Genomic DNA, 11,747 nt, shown 5'->3' on the forward strand with positions numbered 1-11,747 from the left:
GTCCCCTTCCTTTTTCAGCATGTAAAAACTTAACATTTAATCTGTTTCTACTAGGGAACTGTGAGAAAGGATCCACAAAGGTCAGTGTTCCCTGCTTAAAGAATCTGAATCAAGTTAAATTTCTTTAGGCTTTTCAGCGTAGGTAGCGATGAGGAATAAACACAGAAGAGGACGAGCAAAGGGGGGGGGGCTTTAACAGGCTTGACAAATGACACTGTGATTCACACCCACTGCTGGGCTGCCACTAATAAGCTACAGAGGAAGCAGCCAATCTCAGCTAATTACCAGATAAAATTGTATTGTAAGGACTCTAATTAGGAGATGCTTATGGAGGTGATCTAATGATTAAACGCTGCATCCAAGTGACCCCACCATCAATGTGCAGTGGTGCAAGATGTCACCGGAATATTTTGTAGAAACAGTAATTTTATTTCAAGGAGGGGAGGCAGTAATATTTGTAATAATGGCTATGAGGTAAACTAATTAAAAGACAGTTCCTAAAGGAAGACTGTGGCTTTGAGCAGCTGTGGCCGTTCCAAAACAAAGTGCCAAATCTCAACAGAGGAGCTGCAGTCAAGTGGAAAATTTCTGCCTGACCTCTGCTCTCGCTATTAATTTGCAGGAAACCTAATGACACATATACATATTCCCACAAAATTGTTCTAATTGCTAATTTGCCAAAGGAGCCCAGTTTCCAAATTAAACATGACTGCAGTCTGTGAGGAAAGAGAGAACAAAAAGCTGGAACGCAGCGAGTCTGCCGCGTTTCACCTCCGACGACCATTTGTGAGCCTGAACCAACAAGTTAATGAAACACGACCTTGTCCATTGCTAGCAAAGTTTTTCCTTTTTCCGTGTTTTATTTGATGACATGCTCCTCTTCCAGCTGGGTTCCCCAAACCCGAGCCAGGGTAAGGGAGGAGAGGGCTGCGCTCCCTCCGCAGCCTTCACTGCTGCTTTCTTTGTTGCATCGATAGTGCCAAGGCTGAAAAATCAGTTGTGAATTAGAGCAGAATAACAAATTATGAATGGTGTTGGTTTTGTTGCCATCTTGAATTATTAATCTGAATGGTAAACTATTAAATCTTAATATTGGCGTCAATTAGAAACGTGGAAGCGGCCATGGATGACTGTGCAGGGCAAAGATCAGGGAGGGACTGGGTTGGGAGGGTTTCTTTTCCTGATGGAAACTCGACACGGTTTCTCCCTGTTTGCATTTGCTATTTAAAAACAAGTTACTATGATTAGAAAAGTTGTTCGAGTTGGTATTTTGTACACAGCCTGTTTCCCACATACCGTAATTTTTGGATGAGGTATCGCTGCTGGCAGAGGGAAGGGAGCCCGAGTCACAGAGTGAGAACTTCAACATTCAAGTGTTCTTGCACTGCAGCAAGACACAACGTGGGTGCTCTCTGAGTACACCCTTGCACCAAGGAGTTAAATGTTTTTGTAATGTTTGTACTGGGGATGGGGGGGAAGGGAGGATTTCTTCCAGCCTTCAAAAAAAAAACCCAACAAAAAATAAGAAGGAAAAAAACCAACGGAAAACCCACCAAGGTCCACAACAGTTTCAGGTCCTAAAATTCTGCAAATTCAATCACTGAACCTTGTTGGTTCCTTTGTTCAGTTTTGGGTTTTGAGAATATTTCCTCATACTGTTTTGCCTTCATCATAAATGCCATAATTGTTTCAGCATTCAATATCCTGCTTAGGATTTTATTATTAACCTTCCCTTTCAAGAAACAGTCATGTATTCCTATTAAAGGTGAAAACTGAGTCATTTGCTTTTTTCTTTAGGTATAAACAAGGCAGAGAGGCAACCCTCTCCTTCACCCTGTAAAACAGATTTCCAGTAAGTGGTTCTCCCACTAGGGTTAAGTCTGATTTCTTTTTGTGTAAACATTTTACATGACAATAGTGGCTGCACATAAAAATAGCCCTGAAACTCTTTTAAAAGAAGAAATATATATATATGTTTCTAAGTGTCACGGTGGGGCCATACCCACTGCTGCAGGGCAGTGACTCCTCTGTGATGGAAGCTGCTGCTCTGGGCCCAACTGGGGCTGAGGATTTATCTGCACTGAGTTCCTGGGACTGAAATACTTTGGAGCAGAAACTCATTTTCTTGACACCGAGGGCAAGAGAGAAAGTGAATACTCAGCCTAAAACTTAGTTCAGTGCTGTGTCTTCCTCTCCCTGTTTCAGCCTGGACACATTAGTGTATTGGATGCAGAGCCTGGCAGGCAGCAATCACTTAGCAGGTGTTGTTATTGGCAGAAATACTAAGGAAACTGAAGCTGAGGAGTGAGACTTAATGAAAACCAGTATATAAAAACAGCTTTTGTTGTGCTTGAGAATCTCTCTTTATTGCTGCGTATCGTTATTTTTTCAAACTATAAAGTACGGCTACAGCAGCTAAAATGCTCAGTCATTACCTCAACAGTTAAAAGACTCTTTTTTTTTTTTAATGCTTTGTTATTACAGTTGCTAAAAACAGTATTTCAAAACAATCATAACTGCTATGGTTAAGGGGAAAAAAAGGTGCATTAAAGAAGGGATATCTAGCAGTGCATCTTATTTAAAGTGCCAAAGTGTCCTTAAAAGTTTTCTATTTTTAAAAGATGGTTATAACACCTAGTATGAAGAATTACTTGTTGGTTGATGCTTTTTCCTTCTCCCTCCCTTCCTATGAACTTCGACATAAGTTAATCCTCCCAAAAGAAAGCACATTTCCATTTGAACCTATTATGCTGATGGCTAACACCGATGAAAAGACCATGTCGGGGAAGGTTTCTTAATAGCAAAACCAGGGTGACAATTCTTGAGAAATTGTTGTTCCGGCTTTTGTGTTGTGGTTTTGGTTTTTTTATCTTGAAAAAAATTCACCTCACCGGAACACGTCACAGCACATTCTGTCTCAGACAGCTTTGTTCTCACTAGAGTCAGGCCTTTAGTCCCACCAAAACAACACGTGTAGCACAAAGAGGAACAACTTTACCTGCCCCAAGTGTTGTGAGATTCCTCAATTTTTTTTAAAAGTGCTGCCATTGAGCATTTTAATTATAAAGCTGGGCATCTTTAAAGGTGGTCCTGAGTGCTGCCCCAGCTCCTGGAGTGTTCCCCCTCCACACTCCCTCCTCTCTGCCCAGAAGGTCCTAGGGAGCAGCACACCAGGCACGGACAGTGACCTCCCCACTCAGGTACCCGTCTGCCAGGGATTTGGGCCATCTACCATCACACTATATAGGAAGGTGCTTGAACCTTATCAGCTTCAGTAGGTCCAGAGAACTTCAATGAACAGATATCTGGGTGGGCTAAAATGCAGGGGCCACTCCACCACCCTTAAGCTTTCTGCACCCTTACTGCAAGGAGCTAAAGCCACCCAAAGGTGGGGATGAGATGGATAGACATGGCTAAACCAGACAACCAACCCTTACCCAAAGCTGGGTTGGGTTTTGAACTGATGCACAACCATCAAGAATAATTTGGCTGTGGTCCAACTGGTCCAACACCACCCACTCAGCTACTGCCCAGAGCCCAAAAAGCAAATATGGTACCACTGGTCAGTGTGGATTACACACGGCATGTGGTTAACACAGACACCCATATAACCTGCCAGCAGCAAAACAGTTTAAAACAAGCATTAGGATCCTTTAAGCAGAATAAAAACATTTCCTCAGTCATGAAAAGGCTGTAATTTTAAATCCCAATTCACTGCTATGTTTGGATTCACAGTCGCCTTTTCCTTTAAAATCACCAAAGCACCGTAATATATTAGTTCTAACATACACCTTGCATTAGTTATGTTGGCAGAAAAAAAATTAATTACTGGATGTAAAGACTACTTTGCAGTGCAATAATGGTCATCAGATCTTTTTACCAAAGTCCTATCCCACTGAGTTAAAAGGATGAGGGTCTAACAGAGTCTATGCAATGCCTGTGTATTTTTTTCACTAGGAAAGCACAATTTATGCAAAACACTATACTTCTACATTTTATAATTAATTTTCAAATGCTTCACCTATACATATTTTAATAATTTCTGATTTATCAGATGGTATCTATAATAAATTTTTCTATATTTCAATAAATGAAAAGAAGGCAGTTTCAATCCAACAACAGAGTGCCACACAATATAGGCCTGTCAGGCACCAATTTTTACTTCTAACATGTAAGTTAAAGGATAAGGAATTTATAATGCTGCCTGTGAACGAAACCACTTTTCATACACAAATGTGATCTTTTTTTTTCCAAAGGGTAATACAACAGTACATTTACATAAACTAATCCAAACAATCTATGTATTTGACAATGGCAAACCTCACACAGACTGCCTATTGTTGGTTTACATCTTGGAGTTCTTTATGTTGGCTTGTAACACTGCTCTAGCTGTCAAAGGTTTGACTTGGACTCTAAATAAATGGTTATAGAAGTGCTGTGCAGCGATATTGGACTTCTTTGCAAAAGAAAACCTGCTGTGTATGAATTCAAAAGCTATTAATTTTTCAGTCAAAAATATTCATGCCTATTTCTTTTAATAAAGAAACACTGTGCTGAGCAACTGAGAGATAATGTTGAGTAGTGGTACAGAATTTTCAATAGAGCAGTTAAAAATAAATTTAGTAGGAGGTCCCCAACAAAGCTATAATTTTCCAGAATGTAAAACATTTTTAACACTAATCAAGACAGCCCTTTTCCCCCTGCGTTCGAGGGTTTTTTTCCGCTGCTTTTCCCTGTTTATTAGCTGTTAACACTAATCTTCATGGCGACACCGCCTGGTATCTCCGTAGCCTACAAGCCCCACCAAAGCTTCCTGCCCTCCGCGGCCGCGCATCGGTCACGAGCTGCCTTTGCCAAACCCCGCTCGCCTTCTGACGATTTCCTCCCTTCGGTTTGTAATCCCTCCTCCTGAGGGGCACCGCTGTTATGAAAGGCCTCAAGGCAGAGCGCTTTGAGACTCCCAGATTATTCCGCTGTTTTAATTTTTAATCCAGTAAGAGCTATAGAAACCAAACGTCCTCCCCATTCTGTTGGGTCTACGCGCTTTGCCAACAATGCGCTGAAGTATTTGCATTCAGGCTGAGATGGATGTGAGGAACTAGAAGAATGCTATTTTTATAGACACTGTCAGTAGTTTCCACTCTAGAGGGCTGGTGTCCACTGGATCAGGCAATTTTAGGCATCTCTACAGCTTAAATGGAAGGGTTTATATGTACCACTCAACTCTCTCCAAAAAGGCAAGGAAATTTCCCATTGACTTTGACATCTGCTCCAGTGTTGCTGAATAGCCTGCAATTTTCTGTCTAGTAGCCTCCCTATGCACTTCTGCAACCATTTATTTCCAACTACATGGAAACTGAGAAATCCTTTTCTAGTAAAAATGTGTGCGCGAAGTGTTTAATGATTTTATGTTCTCTATCTCTGTAATGTGTTCTGTTTCAGACATTAATTTTGTCTACCAACTGCATCTTGGCAGGCTACCATATTTGCTGGTTAATAGTCTGACTCCTTTTTATTTCTATCACCATAAATCATACATATATGGGTGTGTGTTTGCTTTATTTATAGAAAAAAAACCAGTCAAAACAGATAAACCAATACTTTGTCATTATGCTGCATCATTGCATATTGATTAAAATTGCTGGTACTAACTATAGATTGTCAACGCTCAATTAATTTTCACACAATGACTCAAAGCAAAATCAAATAAAGCCAGTGTACCTTTAAATCTTACAAATCTTAAAATCAAGAAGCAAAGCACTCTCTCCATTTTGAATAATCATTGGAAGCTCCAAGGAAGATTTTCAGCATTAAGAGGTTGGGAGAAAACAACACCTGAAGAAGAGTCATTTCAGCCAAGGAAGGAGATGAGGGATTTGCATGGATTTGAGGGTATCCAGGAGTTTTCTTGGGCTGCAAAGCCATTTACTTCTCCTGCTTCCCCTTTTTCAAAGAGCAATCTGGGGTGGAGAAGGTTTCACTTCTCAGTTTCAACAGTATAAAACCTGATACTGGGTAACCGTGATTATCATCAAAATGTGCAGTTAAGAGTCTCTTCTATTGTAAATGTCTGTCAGACAGGGAGAAAGCAAAATAAATATACTAAATATAATTTAATTACAACTCCTTCCTAACACTTCCTAAGATTTCATCCCAGTCAGACTGATGTAAAGTGACTCACAGGCTAGTACATGAGGCCAGAAAAAGGCCCAGTGCATCAGCTTTATAACAAAATTTGACTTTGAAACTCCCTGAAGAGAGAGGGATGACAAAACTCGACTGCACTGCACATCTCCTCCCCTCAACCAGCTCTGGAGTGGGCCAGACTCCAGTGGGGAACAGGAAAGAGAGGTCTGTTGTGAGGGTTGTTTTTTGTTTTCGGCACGAGTTTGTACTTACGGGCTGAGGGGTGGCTTTTGGTTCAGTTGACTTCACATGCAGGTGTGTCATCATGGCTTGCAGGCGCTCTTTATCTTTTGCAAGCTGAAAGGAGAGAGAAAAAAAATACCCTCTGTTACTCGTACAAATAAAACCCAGCCTCTGCTTATTCCTAATTAAACAGCTGGCACCGAGGCATGAGACAGAAGAGTTTTATTGCTGAGTAGTTTGGAAATTGTATATGGCCTATTCGTGAGGTAAAGCTAACGCGTGGTGCTGGGTGTCACTATTTCCCAAAGCAAAATGCATTAGCCCTCGAGTGAGAAGAGCTAGACCTGCTGGCACCAAGAGCTTCACTCCAGCCCTGACAGCTAAAAGACAACAGTGAATCATGTTTATTAACCAGCCCCACTCCAGTTCAGGAGGCGCAGCAGAAAGCAAGCAGGGCAGTGGCTCCAGGATGCATTTTCCTCCTTTCAGACCAGAAAACAAGCAGCACAGATGGGCTGTGGCTTTACGTAATCTACAGGCTTTGTGGCACATGCAGCAAGCGCAGACAGCGGTGGTTAAACCACACGAGGCAGCTCTGCGGGGCTCGTCAGGTAGCCTCAGCTCCAAAAGCACCTGGATTTTACTTGAGAAGGTGACAGAGCCCTTGGCAGGTCACCCTGGGAAGCCAAGTTGGGACCTCAGCAGGTCCTGCTCCGGAAGCTGCCAGCATCCCTCTGGCATAATCCTGAGGGCAGTGGGGTGGGAAAGGCTGCAAGCAGCAGGAATCACCCCAGAGCACTCATCCTGGGGCACCCAATGCCACAGGAACAATGTTTTTGCCCTTTCTTATCGGTCACTTTAGGCCCAAGAGTTGGGGGGCAAAGCTCTTGGTCTAGATGTCTCTTGCATTTTATGGTTGAGATCCACACCAGGCCACAGCTGGAGTCTCAGGATCACTGCATGCATCCATAGCCAGGTCAGCTTCCCAATTCATTTCAGTGCACTGGACAGATACTAAATTTCATTAGTTTTGGAAACAAGGAATTTTTTGAATGTGTGAATATGACTTTTTCCAGCCGCTCTTCAAAAAAACTACAGCGGAAAGATATTAAGAATACTACTAATGAAAATGGAGTGCTATTAATCTGCATGCCCAACACAAAGGTTCCTGCTTCCAACAGGACTTGGATCGGGTTCTTACAGATGACAATTTTTGCAGAGTTGACTTTTTGCTTTAGACAAGCCAGATTCCCGGTGCCAAGAGGAGAACTGTGCTTGCATTCCAGCAAAACTTTAAACAATCTGCCCACCTTATCATCGTCATCTGTTTGTAGCAGTAAAGTTGGGCTAAGTGTACATAAAAGGAGACTTGGTCATAAATCCCCATTCATAACCTTATGGTCAAGGTTGTCCTGCTCTTCTCAAGGCAAGGGGTTTCTGAGAGTGCCAGAAAAGCATCACGATGGGATAAAACTCAGCACGTGAGTTTCCAAAACAGGAATTAAATAAAGGAAAAAATGGTGTCACCACTGCATGCTCTGGAAATGCAAAAGCAAAAATCACCAGGCTTTTCAAATGGTTGCTCTTTTCTTGGTCAAAAACCTCAAAGGCAAGAGAGAAAACCTGACATCTATGGCAGATCTCCTGCAATCTCATCCCAGATCTGTGTTGAACCCTTCACAGGAGAGCCGAATGTCAGTGATGGGCTCGTACTGAAGCGCTGCAGAGAAAGTTCTCCCTCTGAGAGTCCTCCAAGGACCTCTCCAGAGGAAGGAGAGGGCTCACCCCTCAGCTGCCATGCTTCACACAAAACAAGCGGAGCCAAGAATTAGTTGTGCTCTCCGTGCAGCTCTGTTGTGCAATCCCTCATTCCTCGCAGTCGCCGGGCACACGGGCTGCTTGGCGGGGTCATCTGTGCATTAAATTTTGGTCCGCAGGCTACTGCAGAAGAACAACATCTCGTAGCCAAAATAAACAAAAGGCAGGCACCTGAGAGCTTCCTGCCAGCCCCGGCACGGCGGCAGGAGGGGACGGCACCCGGGCAGCACAGGGCACACCCTGCCGTGCTTCCTGCGGCCCCCGCGGCGAGGGGGATCGGGGAGAGGGGCACCCCCCTCCCCACCGCCGGGGTCCTTGTTTGTAGTGTTTTCACTCATCGTCTCAGCAATGCTTTTAACGCCGAATCTGGTGGATGGAGGTTATTAAAGATCCTCTCGACATTTCAGGCAGACACACGCTAGCATTTTGTCATAGTCTAGGAATTCAAACACTCACCCACTTAGGCAGGAGTTTAAATTATGAAAAATAGAGGTCTCTCGGTTTCAAAGCACTGAAGAGAAGTTAAAAAATCTGAAGAATTTCTTTTAACTGTTTTTCCCTTAGGTCAGGAAGCAGTAGTGATATAAAACTAGAGTGTCACTAGTAGCCTCTCTGGTCAGTAGGGTCATACTAAAGAAGCCACAAGGGCTTGCCTGGCCACTGGTGGGAGCAAATTCCCACTGGTGGCACTCACTGGAGTGCAGATGGTCCAGAAACAGGGATTATTAGTCAACAAGCAGGAAAATGCTCTCGGTCTACTGATAGTGTTGTTCGGCAAGGACAGTTCTGACATGGATGGAAGGATCTGCTCTGTACAAGGTGTGTGAGGAAAATAATACAGTCCCATCCGAAGCCTTTCTTTTTTCCTGTATCCATTTGGAAAGCTCTGCACGGTGGGAGTTCTCAAATGGCCACCCAGTTCCCCATGATAAGCCTGATTTTGTGAGGTTTCCCTCACCTCTGGGGGTACAAGCACGATGCAGGTGCCCAACTGTGGTTCAACAGAAAACACACCCAGATAAAGGTAATAAGCTTTGTGAGCTTGGACACCAAGACACAAACCTTGTCCTGGAGAGGTTAAATCCTAAAACTACACCAGTAGGAAAGCTAAGAGAGGAAAGCACAGAAGGCACAGGCCAGAATGGGCTCAAGGCAACAGGGTGACCAAGGAACCAGAGAAAAGGCATTAGAGACTTAGATGATGGAGAAATTGCACAGGAGGAAAACCAGATGGAAAATAATGGCAAGAAGAAGAAATGGGAAAATGAGCATGAGAGTATTCAACAGGAGCACAGCCACATCAAAAGGGGAGAGTACTTCAGCAGCAGGATTTTGGACAGACCAAGGACAAAGGAGAAGGAAGCCACTCATGGGCAATGCAAGAGGCAGCCAAGACACAGTCCTCCCATTCCACACCTAGTTAGGCTGTGCACTATAAAGGTTTAGGATCCACTTGCCAAGAGTGTCAATGGATGCTTTAAGAAAGCAGGCCCAAGCAGTGTTTTCACTGCACTGAAAATGGCCAGCTTCTTAATTTTGTCCCACTGCAAGATATTTCTCTAAACTTATCACAGCCTTGTTGTTATCCTGAAATGTTTTCCCACTCAAAGGTGGTGCTGCAAAATTGATGTTCTATTCCAGCTAAGAACTAGCTAGGGACAGGATATGTTCCTGTGTTTGTGTTTTACCCAGCAGCCCAATTCTCACTATTTATAATGGCAACAAATGATCATGTCAAGATGGTTTAAACAAAGTGAAATATGAGAAGATCTCTACCTTGTCTGTGATTTTTTAAGTATGTTTGTGATGGAAATGCTGAGACCCAACTTCAAGATTTTTGCAAAGGGCATTTGCAATTAAACACAAAATAGATCTGACCTGTTTCTTTCCAAAATTTTGTTTCAAAATTACTTTCTTTAAAAGATATTACACTTAACTCTGTCTGCAACACTGATAAAACTATCGTGCATAAAATAAATAAGAGCATAAAGAAAAAAAGGAAAGGTTTGCATTTGGGTCCATCACACTCAAAACCTGAAGTGTGCCTGTCAGGTGGAATGAATTTGTTTTGATGAGGCTGTACATGCATGGAATGGTGTGGTATGTAGGTCCTGCCAGGTCCTGGAGTCTGAACAGTAGGTGATACTTCACAGCTCCACTGTAAGGCACAGCTGCTCACCAGTGTTGAGCACTGTGGGTCACTGGGAGAGGCTATGGCTCCCTTTTGTATCTAACTCACACAACTCAGCCTCCCACAGGGCTTGGGGAGCATCATCATCTTGGTGATGCTCCACTATGTGAGGTCAGTGGTCTTCAGACCACGTCACTGAACACCCCGCTGTTGGGCCAGACTTTTGGTTTTATTACAGTTCTGTGCAAAACCAAGTTACAGCCACACAAACTAGGTACTGGAGGACAAATCCTTGAACGTATTTAGGCAGGGTGTTTTTAAACTATCATAGGATTGATACATGGGATGAAAGGAGAAGGGAAACAGGGAAGTTACAGGTACATTTCAGAAGCAGGACCACCCTCCTCCTCCACCTGTCCTTGCTGGCCAATATATAGATGGTCTCTGTTATCATCATCCCCTTCTAAATTAGGTCTCCAGCTCATTCTACCTACTGTTCTCAGATTGGCAAAAACAAATCCAGAACTTTTTGGCACTCCTACCCCTTTGAAATTATGGTCTCGTCTTGGGGACCTTATGCTGCCTTCCCTTGCATTGACTCCAAGCTCAGAGGCATTCCCAGCACCAAATGGGTGTGAAGCTGTAACTCTTAGTCATTTACAGCAACTAGCAGAATGCACTGCTGATAAACCTTTCAGAAGTATTGTCAAAGGCTTATGGAGGGGTGGTAACCAAATATCACTGTCCTGTGCAACTGTTAACACAGGGCATCCACCTGTAGTTCCAGGCACAGCCATTCTCAGTGGCTGTGGGAGAGAAGGATTAATGCTTTTCAAGCTGTTACTGAAGAATCTAGATTTACCTTCAGCCTCAATATTACTGCACCTTGGTGAAAGATTATCTCATATCTCAGTTTACCAGGAAGACAGTAGATTTTTTTTTTTTCCTAATTCCTGAGAAACTTGATAAAATAACAGACCATTCTCATAACATTTTCTGCAAGACTCTGATATTTTATGACTGGTAGTTTGATTTTTATAAAACTTGTATTAAAATAGTTTATATTGCTTCAGCTAATAGTGAAAGAGTGTCATGACCAGCGTGTTCCTTAAAGTAAAATTTAGGAAATATCTATGAAAGAAAAAGGGTAATTTGTAAGATAAGACGATAAAAGGCATTTTTTTAAAAATGCTTATCTTGAAAAGTAACAACAAGAAGTTTAAGTGTGGTTTTGCTGATTTTTCTCTCCAACTATTTGAAGCTATAAATGACTTAACTCAGTAAAATTCCAAATGTAATTATCTTCTGTACTTAGCCCAAGGCTTTCCATATATCTCTACACTGCTGCCTTGCATACAAAATAGGTTTTTCAATAGCTGGTAACTATATAATGTACAACATTGTTTTAATTTCCCCTTCTTTGCTAACC

At 42.6% G+C, this 11,747-nt stretch overlaps 1 protein-coding gene across 31 annotated transcripts in view; it reads right to left on the reverse strand.

Moving 5' to 3' along the window:
* The window catches only part of FOXP1 (forkhead box P1), a 386,121-nt gene that overhangs the window by 24,864 nt on the left and 349,510 nt on the right, over window positions 1-11,747 (reverse strand). For all 31 annotated transcript variants that reach the window (XR_003527215.1, XM_027640634.1, XM_027640629.1 and 28 more), the window contains one exon: window positions 6,400-6,483. Coding sequence is in view for 30 of the 31 variants with exons in the window: in XM_027640634.1 (XP_027496435.1) it covers window positions 6,400-6,483 (84 nt within the window). In the remaining variant the exon portion in view is untranslated. The remainder of the gene's footprint in view (window positions 1-6,399; window positions 6,484-11,747) is intronic.

Source organism: Corapipo altera, unplaced genomic scaffold, assembly GCF_003945725.1.
Source record: "Corapipo altera isolate COAL_440 unplaced genomic scaffold, ASM394572v1 55, whole genome shotgun sequence".
In the NCBI taxonomy this organism is placed as follows: domain Eukaryota; kingdom Metazoa; phylum Chordata; class Aves; order Passeriformes; family Pipridae; genus Corapipo; species Corapipo altera.